Source organism: Felis catus, chromosome A2 (assembly GCF_018350175.1).
Source record: "Felis catus isolate Fca126 chromosome A2, F.catus_Fca126_mat1.0, whole genome shotgun sequence".
NCBI classification, from domain to species: domain Eukaryota; kingdom Metazoa; phylum Chordata; class Mammalia; order Carnivora; family Felidae; genus Felis; species Felis catus.
In genome coordinates, this window is record NC_058369.1 from 7,758,495 (window position 1) to 7,778,805 (window position 20,311).

General features: G+C 59.9%; 4 protein-coding genes across 6 annotated transcripts; 2 read left to right on the plus strand and 2 right to left on the minus strand.

Moving 5' to 3' along the window:
• Nucleotides 1-17: 17 nt before the first annotated feature.
• Nucleotides 18-1,455, plus strand: ICAM4 (intercellular adhesion molecule 4). Its single transcript, XM_003981865.3, has 3 exons — nt 18-672; nt 793-1,098; nt 1,244-1,455. The coding sequence occupies exons 1-3, from the start codon at nt 279-281 to the stop codon at nt 1,384-1,386; spliced, it is 843 nt and encodes a 280-aa protein (XP_003981914.1). The 5' UTR covers nt 18-278; the 3' UTR covers nt 1,387-1,455.
• A 1,164-nt stretch (nt 1,456-2,619) lies between these two features.
• Nucleotides 2,620-9,561, plus strand: ICAM5 (intercellular adhesion molecule 5). The gene is made up of 11 exons (XM_003981851.6): nt 2,620-3,087; nt 4,016-4,285; nt 4,476-4,796; nt 5,018-5,305; nt 5,688-5,942; nt 6,076-6,324; nt 6,788-7,030; nt 7,117-7,395; nt 7,478-7,717; nt 8,128-8,394; nt 9,115-9,561. The coding sequence occupies exons 1-11, from the start codon at nt 3,006-3,008 to the stop codon at nt 9,390-9,392; spliced, it is 2,772 nt and encodes a 923-aa protein (XP_003981900.4). The 5' UTR covers nt 2,620-3,005; the 3' UTR covers nt 9,393-9,561.
• Nucleotides 9,562-12,476: 2,915 nt separating this feature from the next.
• On the minus strand, nt 12,477-15,258 carry ZGLP1 (zinc finger GATA like protein 1). Its single transcript, XM_019817389.3, has 6 exons — nt 15,066-15,258; nt 14,454-14,828; nt 13,519-13,604; nt 13,078-13,171; nt 12,807-12,932; nt 12,477-12,662 (listed from the first exon to the last, which is right to left on the minus strand). The coding sequence occupies exons 1-6, from the start codon at nt 15,200-15,202 to the stop codon at nt 12,533-12,535; spliced, it is 948 nt and encodes a 315-aa protein (XP_019672948.3). The 5' UTR covers nt 15,203-15,258; the 3' UTR covers nt 12,477-12,532.
• A 453-nt stretch (nt 15,259-15,711) lies between these two features.
• FDX2 (ferredoxin 2) lies at nt 15,712-20,288 on the minus strand. Of its 3 annotated transcripts, XM_006928390.5 has the most exons (6): nt 19,954-20,200; nt 19,813-19,867; nt 19,500-19,606; nt 19,091-19,236; nt 16,384-16,471; nt 15,712-16,131 (listed from the first exon to the last, which is right to left on the minus strand). In XM_006928390.5, exons 1-6 carry the CDS (start codon nt 20,127-20,129, stop codon nt 15,975-15,977), a joined length of 729 nt encoding a protein of 242 aa, XP_006928452.1. In that variant the 5' UTR covers nt 20,130-20,200; the 3' UTR covers nt 15,712-15,974. The 3 variants fall into 3 exon arrangements, with proteins under 3 accessions (XP_006928452.1, XP_003981901.1, XP_019672969.1); XM_003981852.5 differs by lacking the exon at nt 19,091-19,236 and having other exon boundaries at nt 19,954-20,288; XM_019817410.3 differs by lacking the exons at nt 16,384-16,471; nt 19,091-19,236.
• Nucleotides 20,289-20,311: the final 23 nt, after the last annotated feature.

Genomic DNA, 20,311 nt, shown 5'->3' on the forward strand with positions numbered 1-20,311 from the left:
AGGCTCTAGTCCAAATCTGGGGCTCTTCAGAACCTCTTAAGATTCTAGCGAAAATTAAAGATTCCTCTCCAGAAAACTCTCTGACCCTTGGTTTCTGGTGGTTTGGAATCCTGTTCTTGAGCCGAGGGAGGGGCTGAGGGTCTTTACGCAGGCTCCAGGGCCCTCTAGGGGCCTCTGTCTCTCCGGGTGGGGCTGAGGAGGCGGGGCTGCGGGCCTCCTTATCTCCACAGCCAGCTTTGGCTCCCTGGCGCGGGGCCCCTCAGTCTGGGCCCTTTCCGATGGGGTCTCTGCTCCCCCTCTCGCTGCTGGTTTTGCTGGCGGCTGCCTACCGGGGAGGCGGGAGCGCGCGTTGGCGCCGGGCTGCGCGGGCTCAAGGCCCCGGAGGCAACTCTCCGGAGCCCTCGGAGACCTCGGCGTCCTTCTGGGTGCGCGTGAGCCCGGCGTTCAAGGCCGTGCCGCCGGGGGGTTCAGTGTGGCTTAACTGCAGCAGCAGCTGCCCCCTGCCGGAGAATTCCAGCCTCAGCACTCGGCTGCGGCGGGGCCGAACGCTTAGTGGGCCCGGCTGGGTATCCTACGAGCTGTTGGATGTGAGGGCCTGGAGCTCCGAGGTGCGCTGCTTCGTCACCTGCGCAGGAGAAACGCGGGGGGCCACGGCCAAGATCACCGCCTACAGTGAGGGACTGGGGCTCAGGTTCTTCTGGGGTGAGGGGAGGGGGACGGAGGGGGGGGGTATTTGACAGTCGCGTTAGGGGGCGCACGCGCACCTTGCTCAGCGGCCCCCTCTTGCTTTAGAACAGCCGCACAGCGTGATCCTGGATCCCCCAGTCTTAGTGGGCAGTGAGTACACGCTGCGCTGCCACGTGACACACGTATTCCCCGTGGGCTTCCTGGTGGTGACTCTGAGGCGCGGCGGCCGGGTCATCTACTCTGAGAACCTGGAGCGCTTCACTGGCCTGGACCTGGCCAATGTGACGCTGACGTACACGTTACCCGCTAGGCCCCGCGACTTCTTGCAGCCCGTGACCTGCCACGCACGCCTCAATCTTGATGGCTTGGTGGTCCGCAGCAGCTCGGCACCCATGACGCTCACAGTCCTCGGTGAGGCACCTTTGGAATCCTGGAGACCTGAGGAGGGGTGGGGAAGGGTTATGACCCCGGCAGGGTGAGAGAGCCAAGCGGCAGCTCCATGCGGGGCGTCACATCAACATGTGTTCCCTTCCTAATTCTCACCTCCTGTCCCCAGCTTGGAGCCCCGTGCCCAAGGTCTTGGCCTCCACCTCCATCGCGGCCTTTGTGGGGATCCTTCTCGTCGTGGGGGCCACCTACCTGCGAAAATGGCTATTGATGCAGTCCCGGGGCGCAGAGGGGGTGGTCCATGACCAATGAGCCAGAGGAAAAAGGAATCAGAAGCAATTTGGGGAACCCTGACTGATTCAATAAAGCCTTCCTCAGTCAGCCTCTGTCCCATGGCCTAAACGTCCCCCATTAGGGTTCCTTTTTGGCCTTGCCTCAATCACTTTCTCCAAGTTCCTGGTCTCTCTTAGGGCACCTGAGGTTTCCTCATTCTCAACCACCTGGGGACCTGGGCGTCCCAGTCCCTCTGCATTTCCAGCCAAGTGTGGCAAAGTACTTCTCCTGCAGGCATTATCAGAGGGGTGCAGATAGGCATAGTTTGGGTACTGGAGGGCTTTGGGCTGTGGTGGTGGTAGGGGGTGGCTCACAGTATGGTTTTTCCTTATTGGCTCTGCTGCCGCCACGCTGCAGCTCTGATTGGATGTTAAGTTTCCTTTCCTATCCCCCACCCCCCTTAAAACCTAGCACTTTCCTGGAGGACAGGGGTGGAGCTAGAACTGGCCCCCACAGTTTCACTGTTAGTGCTGGGGGGAGAGCACAAATGGGAGGGGGCCCATGACACTGAGGGACAAAGATATGAAGAAAAGGTACCCATGTGGTGACTGCAGGGAAGGAGCAATCAGATGGCCCACGTGGGGTGTCACAGACTCATGTCCTGGCAATGTCTTGATAGTCACCGGGCACATGCGGGGGTGTCAAAGCTTGGGGCCCGGATGAAGGGTCGAAGTGTTATAGTTGGTCTCTTGGTCTCGCGTGGACAGAATCCGAGCCCGCACTGGGTATCTGGCAGGGCCCGGGCTGTCCAGGGCCCCGCCTACCGCGCGGCAAGCGGATTCTGGGGTGCTCTTCCGAGGCTTGAGCTCATACACGCCGCGTAGACACGTGCCCGCTGCACGCTGGGTAAATACAGACCCAGAGCGGAGCCGACCCTAATTTAGACGCCCGCGAACGCTGCGCGCATGCACACGTGTTCCCGACTCGCTGGCACTTTCGTCCCCACCCCCTCTGTCGCGTGCGGGGGCGGAGCCGGAGGGGGACTAGGGGCGTGGCTGTAATCCTCAGCTCTCCGGGTCAAAAGGAGAAGGATCCGTGAGGGAGGCCTCCCCACACCCTTCCCTAGAACTGTGCCTTCCCCCATCCTGCTCTTTCCAGATCTCTCCTAGCCCTCAAACCCTCAACCCCCTGCTCAAGGGGCGCGGGGCGGAGGCGGGGGGGGGGGACGGATAACTACGGGGGCGGAGCTCTGAGTCCAGCTTATTATCACGGCATCCAAGCTAGGGGTAGCGTGGGGGTTTGAGAAGGGCAACCCAGCATCCCCGGACCTCCGCTTCGCCGCGGAGGATGACGCGGGAGCGCGCGGCCGCCCCCAGAAGGCTCCGGGCGATGGGGCGGGCTTCCACGTAGACCCCGGGGGTCGCTCGCTCCTGCCAGCACGCCTTCGCCAAGGCCGGGAGCCTGGAGCACGCTCGCCCTCCCGCCCCCCCAGCCGCCTCTGCCGCCGCCCCCTCCTTGGAAACCAAGTTACCAACGTTAAACCAATCCCCGAACGCAACTCTGCCTCCTCCACAACCCACCCGCCGCGCCGTCCTCTAGCCCAGCTCCGCGCTCGCGCTCGCGCTCTCCTCGCCTCCTGCGCTTCCCCCGCGGCGGCGATGCCAGGGCCCTCGCCAGGGCTGTGCCGGGCGTTGCTCGGCCTCTGGGCGGCCCTGGGCCTGGGGTTCCTCGGCCTCTCAGGTAAGAGCCGGGTCCTGGCTCAGGGTGGACAGGGTGGGGGCGGAGTTCCCGGACCAGATAAGCGGCCACAAGCCTCTCCCGGCTCCGCCCTCCTCTCGCTCCACTCCCACGCTTCTGCCCCACCTTGAGCCCTGGCCTTTCCCCTCTATCCCTCTTCCCACCAACATACACTGGAGACCCAGCTTCCAGACTCCTCGTTCGCCCAGATCTCTACCCTACCGTCTTCTTCGAGATCCTGGGTGCTCTTCCGAATCCAGCCTCATGCTCTGGATACCCCGTGTCTCCCTTGTCCCCTTCCGGGGTACCTCCCCACGCTCTGTTATGCACCCTGGTCCACGGACTGACATCTTCCTCACTCGTGGTCCGGAAAGACCCGATTTCCCCAACTGCCGTGACTCAGAGGAGCTATTCCCGCTCCATCCGGAGCCCTGGCAACCGAGTCCCTCAGCTGTTACCGCGATTCCTTCCAAGAGCCCAGCCTTCTGTGTTCTCCCGGGTTTGGGGGGTCCTCACTTATGCTTGACTCAGTTTCACCTCCCCTTTGCCCTCGCCTCAACCTGTCTCCTCCGTCTCCGGCAAGAATCCTGAGAACCAGTTCGTTTTCCTTCCTCCACACGAGGTCCCCTCCTCCCATCGTTGCGGTGTGCGTCAAAGACCCCATCTTTCATCCCCTCCCCCCTCCCCCCATGCTTTCCCATCGCTCCATGGGCATCTTGGAGACGGGGGTGTCTCCGCTGCCCCGTCCCAGAGACGCCCTCGAGGTTTGAACCCTGGGAGCGCGCCTGCAAACCTGAGGCCGGGACAGGATGCAGGGCTCCTGAGTTCTTTCTTGCCCCCTGCTAATTCCCTAAGAATCCCTGATTCGAATAGGGGCACTAAGATCCCAGGAAAGTGGCTCCCCAGGCTGAGCCCACGTTTCCCTGGGCAGCGGTCGCGCAGGAGCCCTTTTGGGCGGATCTGCAGCCCCGCGTGGCGCTCGTGGAGCGCGGGGGATCTTTGTGGCTGAATTGCAGCACTAACTGCCCACGACCTGAGCGCGGTGGCCTGGAGACCTCGCTGCGCCGGAATGGGACCCAGAGGGGCTTGCGCTGGCTGGCTCGGCAGCTGGTGGACATCCGTGAGCCGGAGACCCAGCCTGTCTGCTTCTTCCGCTGCGCGCGGCGCACACTGCAGGCGCGTGGGCTCATTCGTACTTTCCGTGAGTTCTCAGCGGCCACGCTTACTCTACTACTTTCCCTCCCTTCCAAGCCCCGCCCCCTGGGTCACAGAGTCCTCCCCTTCGGGCTCCACCCTCTGGATCCCCACGCGCTCCCTCTCTGGGCCCCTGGTTCCACGCCACGTCCCTCTAAACCCCCGCGTTTCCAAAAAGCTGTGGTTACCCTTTCCAGAGCGGCCGGATCGTGTAGAGCTGCTGCCGCTGCCTGCCTGGCAGCCTGTGGGCGAGAACTTTACCCTGAGCTGTAGGGTCCCGGGCGCTGGGCCTCGTGGGAGCCTCACATTGACCCTGTTGCGGGGCGCCCAGGAGCTCATCCGTCGCAGCTTCGCGGGGGAGCCACCCCGAGCGCGGGGCGCTGTTCTTACAGCTACAGTACTGGCGCGAAGGGAGGACCATGGGGCTAATTTCTCTTGCCGCGCGGAGCTGGACCTGAGGCCGCACGGCCTGGGGCTCTTTGAAAACAGCTCCGCCCCCAGACAGCTCCGAACCTTCGGTGAGTGAGTGTCGGGAGAAGGGGACCAAAAGGGGTCGGGCAAGTGTTAAGAAGTTTGGAGGCAGGGAAATCTGAATTCTAATCCTAATTCCAACATGCCCCAGCTGCACGTTGTTTTCCCCTACGTGCCTTGAGGATAATACGATAAGACGGTGCATGGAACGTGCTTAGTACATACTGAGCGTTTGGTACATAAATTCAAGCTGTTCTGTGACTCCCAGCCCTGTCTCCGGACCGCCCGCGCCTCGCTGCCCCCCGACTCTTGGAAGTGGGCTCAGAAAGACCCGTGAGCTGCGCCTTGGACGAGCTATTTCCAGCCTCGGAGGCTTGGGTCTACCTGGCGCTAGGGGATCAGAGGCTGAGTCCCGATATCACCTTCGAGGGGGACGCGCTTATGGCCACTGCCACAGCCACAGCTAGTGCAGAACAGGAGGGCGCCAGCCAGCTGGTCTGCAACGTGACCCTGGGGGGCGAGAGCCGCGAGACCCGGGAGAACGTGACTATTTACAGTAAGAGGGAGTGACGCGGACCCTGCGCGGTTGTGGGGTGGAGCCAGAGGAACGGGAAGGCGGGGCAAATAGTGGGCGGGGCCTTAGTATAGGAATAGGCGTGGCCCGAAAGTCCACAAGGGGTGACAGAGACTGAATAGCAGGCGGAATATGAGACGCCGGAAAGGGAAGGCCGCAAACCCAGCAAGGATCTCCGAAAGATTTGGCGGAGACAACCTCAAGGGGGCGGGGCGAGATGGGGCGGAGCCTGCGCATCCCGAGGGGCGGAGCGCGGTACCCTCAGTTTGGCCGCAGAGCCGGGAGGGTTCGGGTAGATAAGGGTAAGCCTCGACCCGCAGGAGGGGCGTGGTCAAGGGATTCACCGCCAATGCCCTGTCCCCAGGCTTCCCGGCGCCGGTCCTGACCCTGAGCGAGCCCACCATCCCCGAAGGGAAGGTGGTGACAGTAACTTGCTCAGCTGGGGCCAGGGTCCTGGTCACACTGGACGGAATTTCAGCCGTGGTCCCGGGGCAGCCCACCCAGCTTCAGCTAAATGCCACCGAGGACGACGACAGGCGCAGCTTCTTCTGTGATGCCACTCTCGAGGTGGACGGGGAGACCCTAAGCAAGAACAAGAGCGCCGAACTCCGCGTCCTATGTGAGTTGGCCTTTAACCTCTCGCCTCCCCGTGATTTCCAAGGACCTGTCCAGTCCCTGGCCCTGCTGTGGAAGTGGGGCTTTTCCTCAAGGTCCATGTCCGGCTTCTCTGTATCCCACGCCCCTGCCTGCAGACGCCCCTCGGCTGGACGATTCGGACTGTCCCAGGAGCTGGACGTGGCCTGAGGGCCCAGAACAGACGCTACGCTGTGAAGCCCGAGGAAACCCCGCTCCCTCTGTGCACTGCGCACGGCCTGACAGCGGGGCAGTGCTGGCGCTGGGCCTGCTGGGTCCAGTCACTCGCGCTCTCGCCGGCACTTACCGCTGCACTGCGGCCAATGTCCAGGGCCAGGCAGTCAAGGACGTGACGCTGACGGTGGAGTGTGAGTGGGGGTGCACAGGGCGCATCTCTAACAGGGTCTAGGGGCAACTAAGCCTACAAGGAAGAGTGGGAACAGGATCTGAAGTGTGCCTTTGGGCAGGATTTTGGAAAAGGGAAGAGGCTGGCGAGTGGGATTAGGGGAAGATCTTGGGGAAAGAGGGAGAGGAAGAAGTAGACGTGTGCGACACGTCTGGGGTGCGACATCTGGACGGAGTCTTGGAAAGGGGGACTTTCCAAGCCCTCTAACAATTTTTAGGTCAAAGACTTGGGGACGGTCCTGTGGGCGCTTTGTAGGAATCAGAAAAAGGGCTCCAAACAGCTCACAGCTCGACCAGCGTGAAACCTCTTTGGTTCAGTGTCTTTGTGCCTGCCCAACACTTTGTGGCCGCCCTTGGACGGAAAAGGGGTCTAGGGACATTAGGCCAGTCCCTAAACCCCAAACCGAACAACATATCTTCCTCCAGATGCCCCAGCGCTGGACAGCGTGGGCTGCCCAGAACACATTACATGGCTGGAAGGAACAGAAGTCTCACTGAGCTGTGTGGCGCATGGAGTCCCGCCGCCGAGCGTGAGCTGTGTGCGCTCTGGGGAGGCCAGGGTCCTGGAGGGCCTGCTGCATGTGGTCCGGGAGCACGCAGGAACCTACCGCTGTGAAGCCACCAATGCTCGAGGTTCTGCAGCCAAAAATGTGGCTGTCACGGTGGAATGTGAGTGGGGACAACACGGGGCAGGATGGTAGGTGAGGATAACCCTGGCCTGACTTCCAGTCTCTGTGTGACCTTCTGCTCCCCAGATGGCCCCAGTTTTGAGGAGCTCAGCTGCCCCAGCAATTGGACATGGGTGGAAGGATCTGGGCAGCTGTTTTCTTGTGAGGGGGATGGAAAGCCAGAGCCAAGCGTGGAGTGCATCGGCTCAGAGGGCACCAGTGAAGGGATGCTGCTCCCACTGGCACCCCCAGACCCTAGTCCCAGAGTCCCCCGCATCTCTAGTGAACTGGTACCTGGTATCTACGTCTGCAACGCTACCAACAGGCACGGCTCCGTGGTCAAGACAGTCGCCGTGAGCACGGAGTGTGAGCGGGGCCCAGGCTGGTGGGAAGTAGGGGTGCCCCAGGGTCCGCGCCCCCCCTAACGTCCCCCATGGCTGCTTTGCAGCGCCGCCGCAAATGGATGAGTCCACCTGCCCGAGTCACCAGACGTGGCTGGAAGGGACTGAGGCTGCCGCGCTGGCGTGCGCCGCCCGGGGTCGCCCCTCCCCACAAGTGCGCTGCTCCCGGGAGGGCGTGCCCAGGCCTCAGCGGCTGCGCGTGTCCCGAGAAGATGCGGGTACCTACCGCTGCTTGGCCACCAACACGCATGGCACGGACGCACGGACTGTCACCGTGGGCGTGGAATGTGAGTGGGAGCAGCACCAGATGGAGGGCGCCCGGTCCCCCAAACAGTGACTTGCAGCAGTAGGATTGCCCAAGACAGTTCAAGGGCACCTCCCCAGACCCCTTCCTGGGGACAAGAATTCCTCATCTAAACCTGAGGAGAATGAAAACTCTAGGGAACAGGAGCCCGGGCCCCCTCAAGTTCTAGGTCAAAAGGGCACTGGTGTAGGGCCCCACTTCTCATTCCTTGAGGCAGGGCACAGGATTTTAGTGCTGATGACAGACTATGGGGAGAGGTGGCTCTGGTGGGAGGCAGGGTCCTCGCCTGCCCATCTGAAGAAGGGTGCTCTCAGATTGTGGTTGGGTGGAAGGTCAGTAGGTCAGTGGCTGGACCGGCTCTGAGCGGCCCCTCCAACCTCCTGTCCCCTGCAGACCGCCCGGTGGTGGCCGAGTTGGCAGCCTCGCCTCCTGGAGGCGTGCGGCCAGGTGGGAACTTCACGTTGACCTGCCGCGCGGAGGCCTGGCCCCCAGCCCAGATCAGCTGGCGCGCGCCCCCGGGGGCGCCCAACATCGGCCTCTCGAGTAACAACAGCACGCTGAGCGTGGCGGGCGCCATGGGTAGCCACGGCGGCGAGTACGAGTGCGCAGCCACCAACGCGCATGGGCGCCACGCGCGGCGCATCACAGTGCGCGTGGCTGGTGAGTGGCGGCTGGAGGGGCGGGGCGAGGGATCTCCAGGGGGCGTGGCCTGCGGCTTGGGGCCCCTGAACCCGGTCCTTGTTTCCGCTCTCATTCCGCCGCACCCGAGACTGAAGTGTGCCGGGGCCGAAGTCAGGGGCGCCCTGGCGAGTGGGGTTTCGATGGCGGCTTGGGGGCGGAAGGTGGAGGGAGGACTGGAGCTCACGGGGAGGGACCCTCCAGGGCTGTGATGGCTGTCGGAAGGAGCTTATTAACTTGGGGGTCGGTTTTGTGTGATAAGAGACTTGATCTAATAATTCGCCCTTCACTGCGTCGCTGTGGAGAAGGTGGGTTGGAGAGGGACCTAGAGCAGAGGAGGCGGGTGAGGGGGGCCCTCGCCAAGATCCCTTCCCCCTACTTCGCGTATCTCTGTGGTTTTTCCGGGTGAAGGAATGACCCGGTCTCCCCCCACCTTCATCCTTTTGGGGGTGAGTTGGTTGACTTGTGGGTATCTCTGGGGCTAGGGGCTTCTATCCAATGCCGAGATGACAGTCCTCGGGGTCGGGGCGCTCGGGGTAGCCTTCCGGGCTTTCTCCTATCCCCCACCCCGCGCTGTGAGTTCCCTGGGGTTCTCTGCCAGGCCCGGGAGGTCTGACCTTGTGCCTGCGGGGAGGGAAAAGAGGAGGCCGGGCTTGGGAGCCTTGAGCCTGTCCACCCTCTTTGAGGATCTCCACCCCGCAGGTCCGTGGCTGTGGGTCGCCGTGGGCGGCGCGGCGGGGGGCGCAGCGCTGCTGGCCGCGGGGGCCGGCCTGGCCTTCTACGTGCAGTCCACCGCTTGCAAGAAGGGCGAGTATAACGTGCAGGAGGCCGAAAGCTCTGGTGAGGCTGTGTGTCTCAACGGCGCGGGCGGCGGCGCTGGAGGGAGCACGGCCGCAGCCGAAGGTGGAACCGAGGCTGCGGGCACCGCGGAGGCGCAGGCCGGGGGCGAGGTCTTTGCCATCCAGCTGACGTCAGCGTGAGCCCGCTCCCCTCTCCCCGCGGGCCGGGGGACGCCCCCCAGAGGCACAGGGGGGTTTACTTATTGTTCTATTTATTTATGTATTTATTTATTTATTCACTTATTTATTCAATTCCAGGGGCGTCATCCCCTTTTTCTACCCCGCCCCCCAATAAAGTTTTTATAAAGGACTCTGGGTCCGTCTGCTTCAGTCTGCGATGTGGAAGCAGCCCAAGGTTCCAATGCCAACCCCGCGGGATATTCCTAAATAAACTATTTTTGCTTGTTTGTTTTTGAGGGCCTACTATGTGTCAGGCGTAGTGCAAGCCGCCTTCATGCGGTGTGACCCGGGGCTTGCTCTCTCGGTGTCCAGTTTCCTGCTCTCAGCTGACCCTTGGGCCGGGGTGGGGACCGCACTCCTTCCTCCAGCTCCCTACCCTTTATCTCTTCCGCCCAGAGCGCTGCCCTCTAACCCAGCTAACACTTGGTGGGGGGGGGGGGGAGCTAGGTGATTCCCCCAGGCCTGGTTCCGGGAAGAGCTAAAGCTGCCTCCCCAGGATGGGTGGAGGCCCCTCCCAGGGGTCTGGACACGGGGCTCCCGTCCTGAGGCCTCGCCAGGATGAGTAAATGCAAACAGGGACTGCAGTTATGAGCGTCAGCCCCCAAAATGTTCCTCCCGTTAAAGGGTGCATCCCTGCCCCCACCCTCAATGCCTTCTCCATCCTGTGTCCATCCACGGTGTCTCAGTTTACCCCTAACCTGCCTTTTGACTGCCCATCACGACTCACAAGAGACACGGCAGTATCAGCTGCAACCGCACCCCCCCCCCCTCCGCACAGCACCACCTCCCTCACCGCCCGGCAGCATAAGGAGAGAACAGCTGGACCTCCCCCCACCCTTGCAGTCTCTGCTTCTCTCCAAAGCAGGAACAGAGCCGGAGAGAAGGAAACAGTCCTGGACAGCTCCCACTCCATCAGCTGCCCCAGGCAAACATTTCCCGAGCAAAGGTAAGAGCAGGAAACGGGGGTTGGGCTGGGGGGCCGCCGAGAGGCCTAGTCAGGGTACAGAAGGAGAAAAGGCACAAGCCTGGTGCAGCCCCTACTGTCACACACACCCTTAACCACCTCTCTCCACTCCCACCAGCCTCTTCTCGATTCCTCGGAGTCCCACAAGGTCCCACCTGCCACAGGGCCTTTGCTTTTGCCATTCACTCTGCCTGGACTGTCTTCATCTTCAAGTCCCACAGCTAGTTCCTTACCCCCAGGTCTCTACACAGATGTCAGAGAGGCCTTGGCTGTCCCCCCTCAGAGAGGTAGCCCCCCAACTCCTATCTCCTTACATACTTTATTTTCTCTAAATAAAGCACCAGCCACTACTTGCCATTCGACTAGATATTTAATTATTTGTTTACTGTCACGTTAGAATTTTGGCTTCACTAGAGCGGGGACCTTTGTTCTATTTACCATATAGTGTCCCCGCTGGCCTGGCACACAGGAGTTGCTCCATAAATGCTGAATAAATGGGTAAAAACAGCCGGGAGTTCACACACAGTCTGAGACCTCTGTGTGTTCAATGTGTATCCCCAAGGAACTTCATGCTGGGCACTGGGGTGGCCTGTCATGGTCAGGGACACAGATGTGGCTTTGCACCTCTGAAATCACGGTCCAGGTGGGGAGCTGAATGTGAATGAAATAAGCTCAGAGTAGTAGAGACTTGAAAATTCTGGTATGTTTTTGTTTTTGTTTTTTTTTTTTTTTTTTTAATTCTGGTAGGTTCTAAGAGGGAGACCAGTGAGGAGCTGAACTAGAGCCTGACATAGCATGGGATTGGGGTGTCTATTTTAGACTGGGTGGTCAAGGAAGACTTCTCTGAATATGTGGTGCGGGGCTGAGCTCTGCCCCCCAGTCATGAGAAGGCAGCGGCTATGGGGAGACAGGGCGGGAGGGGGTTCTGAGCTGAGGAAGAGTGAGACCGAATGAGTCAGGGATCTGAGGGCTGAGGAATCCCGGGCCCAGGCCTTCCCCGTGGGCTCACCCGGGAGAGACAAAGGGGGTTTCACCTTCCTGGAGTATGTGGCCAGGCAGGTCTCACTCACTGTCACGGGGGGTGACATCCCCACCCTGGCTGCAGCCCACCCATCCTCCCAGTGAGCACGGGTGTCCTGTGTGTCCAGGGCCCTCCTCTCCCACGTGGCTTTTGGCTTCAGGCTAGGGACACACTTTGATGGGGTGACAGAGACCTTGAAAGAGGAGCAGTGGGGCACAGAAGGGACTGGTATGCGTAGAGACATGGGAAGGTGACATTCTGCAGGCAGGGGGAGAGCTGACAGATAGAGGGCCCAGGGTGTGGATATCACCGTGTGCCAATGTGTGTCATCTAGGTGTATTTCCTGTGTGTTGTCACGTGTGTGTGTCAGCAGGTGTGAGTATCAGTGCATGTTTCTGGCTAGTGTGTGGTCTGTCTCATGTGAGTGTCAGCACGTGTGAGCTTGTCCATGTGTCTTGTGTGTGTGTGAAGGCGTGTGTCAGCCCCACTCATGTATTTGTCTTGCCTTTTTGTTTTTAATGTTTGTTTATTTTTGAGAGAGAAAGAGAGAGAGTGAGCGGGGGGGGGGGGGGGGGAGGGGCAGAGAGAGAGAGAGAGGGAGACAGAGAATCCGAAGCAGGTTTCTATGGCGCTGAAGCCGGATGTGGGGCTCAAACCCACAAACCGTGACCGTGACCTGAACTGAGCCGAAGTCAGACGCTCAACCGACTGAGCCGCCCAAGGCGGTGCCCCTGTCTCTCTCTCTTTTTAAGATCTTATTTTTGTAAGTAATCTCTACCCTCAACGTGGGGCTTGATCCCACAACCCCGAGGTCAAGAGTCGCCCACTCCATGGGCTGAGCCAGCCAGGCGCCCCATGTGTGTGTCTGTCTACTGTTGTCTGTCTCTGCGTGTGGTGGCTGTCGCCCTGTATGGGGAGTTGCGGTGAAGGTGACTAATTCCCTGTGGGGCGGCTGGTGCCCGTATACACGACTCTGTGTGTGTCCCTCAGAATCCGAATGAGAAAACACCTGCCCCCACGTGCCTGCGTGCGTGAGACGCGATCGACCCCCGAGTCACGGTGCTTTTCTCAGAGTCGTTTTGTTCTTTATTGTTACTGCTGTCAACAATATGAGTGTCACTGCTGAGGACATTTTCTGAAGAGAGGCTCAGCCAAGCCGGATTGGACCAGGGGCCAAGATGGGGCACAGTGGCCCCCTGAGACAGGGGCTCTGGAGCCGGAGGCCTGGGTCTTCCACCTGGGATCCCTGAAGGGGAGGGGGCAGAGAGGAGGAAGGCTAGACCCCCAAAGACTCCAGCTGTTTCCCCACTCCTCCCAGGAGGGCTCCTGCCCATCTCCTCCCTGGAGAAACTGAGTCCGGATGGGCTCAGCTAGGTGAGGAAGGGCTTACCCTTCCTGAGCCGGGCCTTGGTGGGGGCCCAGGGACACCCCACATCTGCCACATAACTTCTTGGGCTGGACGCTCTTCCTGGGCACCAGCCAGCAGCTGGAGCAGCGGGTGCCATATTTTTTGTACCTGGGGTGGGGGGTACAAGAAACCAACATCAGGATGCAGCAGGGGCCCAGAAACTGCCTCAAGGGAACCACTTTCCCCGAGGGTGTTTCCCTTCCCGGCACCCCACACTGGCTAAGCATCCAAACTCCTCCTCCGTTCTGAGGACCTGATACCACACGCATTGCAGAGAGGGGTCCCGTCTTCAGCATCTCTCCAGAGTGGGGTCCTCTGGGTCCTACAGGAAGCACAGCACCGGGGCCCTGAAGGGGCAGAGGTCAGGGTAAGGGGCAGAGGCCAAGAGTCTGGGCTCAGGAGGCCCGTGCAGGTGGGGCATGTTGTTGGAGTCTCGACGAGGGCCCCACCCGGCTCCGGGCCAGCCCTGGGTATTACCAGATCTAAAGCAGAGGGAAAGCCAGGAAGGGAGACAGATGGCAAAGCTAAACAGAGGAGGAAACCGGGGGTGGGGGTGACTCAGCTCGAGTGGAGGGAGGTGCACCATGACTCCTTCTGGATGGGTCTAAATGGGGAAGCAGGACGGGAAGACAGAGACGATGGGAAATTGCCTCCCCCCACAAATATTTATAGCTGTCAAGTCTCCGGGACTCACCCAGGGCCTCGCCGCCTCCTGAGTTGGCCTCAGGGCCCCCCGCAGGGCCTGTGGAGGGACCCTGGGAGCGGCTAGTGCAGGTCAGGCTGGAGAATAGACAGGAGTTAGCACTGGGGGATCTGTATCTCGTCCAGGGCAGCGCCCCTCGATGATGAAGATGATTCACTGTCCGGGCATCAGGCATCCCCCGAGGAGGCTTCTGATGTCTGAAAGGCCTGACCTTGCCCCTCGTTAGCAATAATAATGGTGATTATCATATGAAGAGGTAGGAAGCCTGGGGCCAGCCTGCCAGTTTGAGATCCTAATTCTCCCAAGTTCCCACCTCGTGACTCTGGACAAGTGATCTCACCCTCTGCACCTCAGTTTCCAGATCTGTAAAATGGGATTCACGAGGCTTTAATGAGCCCATACACATCAAGTGCTGCCTGTTACCTCTTATTGTTGTTCCTGACAAATGGCAGTCATTAACATTATTGAAAAAAGTAACAGTAGCGACGGCCCTCAGGATGGTCGGGCCCATCTCATAAAGCCAGTGACCGATGCTCGCCGACTTCGGCTCGGGTCACAGTCTCACGGTTCACGAGTTCGTGCCCCATGCTGGGCTCTGTGCTGATGGCTCAGAGCCTGGAGCCTGCTTTGGATTCCGTGTCACCCTCTCCCTCTCTGCCCCTTCCCCGCTTTTGTGCTCTCTCTCAAAAATGAATACATTGAAAAAAAAAAAAAAAAAAAAAAGGAACCTGCGCTCAGACCAGAACGTCGCTGGATCAGAGCAGCAGGGCTGGGACCGGCACCAGCCTGAGGTCTCGCTCAGAGATGAGCCCTTTGTAACTGTAGGGCTGGCGTGGGCATCCATGAGCAGATGCCTGGAGGTCCCTGCCCCCACCATTATCACTATAACTTGCAAAAAGGGCGCCCTCCTCTGGGCCAGCCCCTACCTGTAGCTGGCTAGGATCTGGAGGCTGGAATCCGGCTTTATTTGAAACTTCAGGGTCACCCCCTCAAACCGGGGATCCACTCTCTCAGCGCCCGGGTGGGGCTTTGACTGCTTCCGGGGCCTCCTCTGGGGTAGGGCTGAGGGGGCTGGGGGAGCCTCCGGGGGCCTCGAGCTGCAGCATTGCTGGCCGATTGGGGTCAGCATGTTCTCGGCATCCCTTGCCAGAGGCGAAGGTCCCAGAGACTCCAAGGCCTTCAGCTCCCGGCAGGCCCCCAGGGTTTGGGTGTCCTGGGCAGGGCGCTGGACCAGCCCCTCTGCTGTTTCTTGGAGAAAACGCAGGGCAGTGACGGAGTCCTGGCGTGCAGGCCAGAAGGACCTGGGGACAAGGGACAGTGTGGGCAGCACCTGTGCAGTGTTCAGAGACATGGGCTAAGGGGATTGCGTGGCCTCTGACCCCCATATGACCCCAACTCTCCCTGGGGACCAGAACTTCTTCTTTTTTAAGCACCAGTAACTAACACCGTGACCCCTGGATAACCCCAGGAACCAGAGGTCCCGACCCTTTGACCACTGGGTCAGGTTTGGGGAAGGGGCCGCTCCTTCCTTCACGCACCTGCCATTGGGTCTGGGGCATCCTGGGGTCCTTGGTGCCTGCTGAAGAGGGGGCGCCCGAGACGCCTTAGGGTCCGGACACGGCGGCGCCAGCAGCTCCTGGAGCTTGGAGAAGTCTGGGACAGGCCGGGCCTCCATCGCGCCCCGGCCCAGCCCCACCTCCCCCGCCCCGATCGCGCCCGGCCCCGCCCACCCTGGGCCCACTCGATGAGCCCCACCTGAGGGGAGCAGGACGCGCCTGGCGGGGGCGCCTCTGCAGAGGGTGCAATGAGCCCCACCTGGGCGGGGCCAGCGGGGGTCGGGCGCCTCTAGCAGGCGATGCTCGGCACCCGGTTCCCAGCGCCGCGGGCCAGCCTCGGTGCCACTCTGGCCACCCGGCTCAGGTGGACTTCGCACCCCGCCGGGCCGGCCCGGACCCCTCCGAATCCCTCCGCGGCGGTGGGGGCGGGGCCTTGCCACGCCGATCCACGTGTGCTCAGGCCCCCACGCCCTCTCCTCCCGGGAGGTTCCAGGTCTCCGCCCCGGTGGTCCCCCACCCCCGCGGCCCCATCGCTGCTATGAGAGGGCAGAGTTGGGGGTCCAGGTGAAGAAGATGCAGCCATAGACCCCAGGCCTGCCCGCCCCCGAGGACACTCAAGATGCTGGAGGTCTGTGAGACAGTTTTATTGTCATTCCAGTCAGATTCCACCCCATCCACACACTGATTCTCCTGAGTTTGGGGGAGGCTCCCGGGCAGGGGTTGGTGCCCCTCCCACCCCCCAACCAGAGCCTGGACATGGGATCTGAAGCAGGGGCTTTGGGCTTCTGGCTGCTCCCAACATCTCTCTCGGGCCTGTCCACGCTCTGGGCTGGGCGGGCGGCTTGGCTATTCTTCCAGTCCTGGCCCCGAGGGCCACGACGGCTGCCCACGTCAGTGGGGCTTGGGGACATGGCCGTCCACGTAGAAGTTCCTGGTGATCTTCGGCAGGGTGAATTCGGCCCCTTCCAGCTCTGGAGTCAGCACGATTTGGCAGCCCAGCCGGGAGTTCTCCTGAAGAAGGGGGGCCATGTCCAGCATGTCGTCCTCCCTGGAGCAAGGAGAACAGCCGTCAGCGGCGGGCATGGTGTCTGGCTGGCGGGGGCCCCGAAGGGCGGGCAGGAGCAGGCTGCCCAAATCCAGGGGGGATGGTCAGGGGGCAGCGCCGCCGCCAGCAGCCGCGAGGGGGCGAGAAGCTGGGGCTGCCTTCCGCCGCCGCCCCGGGTGGGCCTCTGGGCAGCAGGGGCAGCGTCCTCAGCGGCCGGGCCCTGCCGCGCAGGCCCGGGAGGGGCCGCCTGCTCACCGCTCATCAGGAGGAGGCAGGAGGTCCAGGTGGTCCTCGCTCACGTACACATGGCAGGTGGAGCACGCCAGGGAAGCTTCACAGGCCCCTGGGGGCAACAAGTGGGGACGTGCCGGTGAGGGACACGGTCAGGCAGGTGCCGCTCGGTCGAAGGCATGAGGGAGGAGAGGCCGTGTGTTTCACCAGACGCCCCTCCTCTCTCCGTCCTCTGCACACGCACCGTGTGGCCCCCCCACCCTGTCATTCGCTCAGCTAGCCGTTCCCGATCTGCGGATAGGCCTGCAAAGGGACGTCCAGGGTGTCCTGTCTCCCAAGGACTCCCCAGTGGCCTACGTGCATGGCACCACGAAGGAACATGGACTTGACTTCAGTGTAGCTGAGAGGTGAAAACTCAGGCAGGGTCCCCATAGCCTGTAAACCCTGGCTGGGACCCTCTCGCCGCACCAGGCAAGGGTGTACCCATCTCTCCGTTGCTCCTAAAGATGGGACCCGCTCACTCCACACCTAGTGTGGCAGGAGAAGAGATCAGAATATCAGGGTTGCAAGACGCAGAAACTGGGGTTTCCTGCTTTTCCCTGGACACATTCCCAACTTTTGGATTGATCACTGAGAACTGTGCTTCAGGATAATGTCCTTCCTGGCCTAAAACCTTCCAAAGGGTTTTCTTTCTTTCTTTTGTTTTCTGTTTTTAAGTTTACTTTGAGTGGGGCATCTGGGTGGTTCAGTCAGTTAAGCATCCAGCTTCAGCTCAAGCCATGATCTCACGGTTCATGAGTTTGAGGCCCGCGTCGGGCTCTATGCTGACAGCTCAGAGCTTGGAGCGTGCTTCGGATTCTGTGTTTCCCTCTCTCTCTGCCCTTCCCCTGCTCACGCTGTTTCTCTCTCTCTCTCTCTCTCTCTCTCTGAAATAAATAAATGTTAAAGTTTATTTTGAGAGAGAGAGAATACCAAGCAGGCCCCGCACTGTCAGCACGGAGCCCGATTTGGGGCTTGAACCCCCCAACCGTGAGACCATGACCTGAACCGAAACCAAGAGTCGGACGCTTAACTGACTGAGCCACCCAGGCACCCCTCCAAAGGGTTTTCATAGCCAGAATAAAACCAGTCCTTAAGATCCTCCCGATCTCTCCCTCATTCCACATCAGCCACACTGGCCCCTCTGCTCAACTCCAACGTGCCAACCTCGTCCCCCACCACAGGACCTCTGCACTTGCTGTACCCTTGCCCCAAAATGCTCTTCTCTCTACTTTTTCCATGGTTAGATCCTTCTTGGCTTCAGGGACTCAACTCCACTGTCTTCCAGTTCCCCCACCTCCGATTTCTTATCCTTCCCCCTGGCCTCGATGACTCTAATTTCTGCACGGCATTTACCACAGTCTAAAGTTACCGCCTTAATTTCTGGGTTTACCTATGCTCCGTCAACCTGGCCTCCTCTCTGTGTACTTGGCACTGAGGCTGGCATGCTGTGGATGCTCAAGAGACACATGTTCTATGTGAACGGGACAGAATTCTCTCTCTTCCAGACATGTTGGACGATGACAGTGAAGCTGCAAGGCAGCCTCCTGACCCGGAAGAAGCTCCTTGGGGGACCTGGTGGCTTAGCTCACCCTCCCCATCTCCTGGGGAGAAAATGTCTGGGCCTTGAAGCTCCAGGTAGTCCCCAGGGATCTCTTCCTCAGCCCTGTTTCCCACCTCATTAGCATCCTCACCCCATGAGAGAGAGATTATCTAACGTAACAGTCCCAACTAGTCACTGCGCACTAACCACATGCCAGGGATTAAGCACTACTTACGAGATCTGTGTAATTCTCCATAGCAACCCATAGTAACTAAGTTACCCCATATTATAGAGGAGGAAACAGAGGTCCAGAGATATTAAGGACCCTGGCTCAGGGTCATACAGCTGGTAACAGGCAAAATTTGACCGTAGGCCACTTGCCTCGAAAACTCATGTTCCAATCTCTGTCCTGGTCTCCTGGTGACTGGATCCCAGAACAGAACTTGAAGTAGGCCTGCCATGCCCAGCCTCCCCAATATCTCCGCCCCCTGTAATGATTCAATACTTTAGGCTCTGTATTATATTCACCCAACCAGTAACCCTGTATATTTTTGTTTCAGACCGCCCTCTCCAGCTGCTCATGATATAATTACATGTCTACTCGTGAGATCATTGTCCCTGTTAGGTTGAACCTGGTGTGAAACAACAGGGGCCTTATCTGTTTTGTACACTGTTGCCTGGCACACAGTAGGTATTCAATATGCACAGAAGAGCAGCACAGATTAGCAGCTAAAATAAACTGGCTTTGCATCTAGTTTTGCCACTTACTTGACCTTGGACTGTGTCAACTTAACCTGGGGCTCAGTTTTTTCACCTAAAAAATGAGATAATCCCCCCTTGTTATGTAGCGTTGTTATGAAGATTTTATCAAGTCAATAGCTCTTTAACACGCTTAAGGTAATGTCTGCTATTATTATCTTTCACTCAACAGACACTGACTTAATACTTGTTGCATCTAAATACCATGACAGGCAACCGGTAAGTGGCAAAGAGGGTTTCTGGTCTCGTTCTGAGGACAGACGACAAAATGGAAAGAAAGCAATGAGAAGTGCTACGCAGGCAATAAAGCACACTGAGAACCTAGTGTGACTGGGGATGGGGACGTTAACTGGGATGAAGGGATGAGATTGTCAGAAAGGTGACATTTACATTGAGACCTGAAGGATGAGATGGAGAGCCAGAAGATCTGGTGGGAAAGTACTTCAGATGTCTGGAGCAGCAAGTGCAAAAGCCCCGAGGCAGGAACGAACTTGGTTTTTTGTTTGAGGAACAGCAAGAAAGCCAGTGTGTCTAGACTAGAGAGAAGGAGGAGGAAGAGAATACAAGCTCCTGGAGGGCAGTGGTGTAAATAAATAACCTCTAACAAATGCTCAGCAAATAACTGCTGAGTGAGTGAAGAGGTTTAGAGCTGGTCAGAGACATTGGTGAGGAATCTGGATTTTAACCATGTTTGATGGGAAGCCACAGGAGGGTTAAGTAATGGAGAACCCTATCTGATTTGCGGGTCTTTTTAAACAATGAATAAGGCCCTCCCCAATTCCCTGTGCCGGGCTCCCACCTTCCAGGTCCACTCCGTGGCGCTGGGCCAAGTGGAGAACATTGTCCCCCACTCTGCCGCTCACCGGAATCCGTTGGCCTGACCGGTCTACGAACACCACGTTCACCCTGGGGACAGATGGAAGTGCAGATGCCAAACTTGATGATGGACGCGGTGGCCAGGTGGAACCTATGGTTGGGGGGGGGGGGGGGGGGCTTGACGGTCAGGGGAATAGGACGACGTAGAAGGGGACAGAGATGAGGCTGCAGGGCAAGGTGGGGACCGGAGGAACCTCATGGGATAAAGAATGGGGGCCTTGTCCCCCTACACTCACACGTCCCCGGGCCGCTCGGGGCCGCCAGCTTCCTCCTCCCCCGCCGGGTGCGAGCCTGAAAAACACGGTTCGGTGAGCGGCCCCGCGGCGCCTTGCGGGGGTCCGACGGATGAACGCTAGCCCCCGAGGCGCCCCAGGTACCTGTCGCTCGGAATCCTCTGGCTGTCGCTGGCGCCGCCGCCTCCCCAGACCCCCAACTGCCTCCGGGCCGGCTCCACCAGGTTCCCCTGGCCGCCCGCAGCAGCAGCCCAGCACTCACGCCTCCCCGGGCCACGGAGGCGGCCATGACAGACATCACGTGACCCGGGACTGGGCATGCCCAGTGGCAGCCGCGCGACCAAAGCGCCCGTAATTGCCCGACTATAAGCCCTGTCGTTTGCGTGGGGCTCGTGAGAGGAAGGGCTTCAGGAAGGAACTGCCAAGGTAGGAGGGAGCCAGGCTAGCTCACCCACACAAAAGTCCTGTGGGGCCATCCCTGACCTCCCACCCAGACCCACTG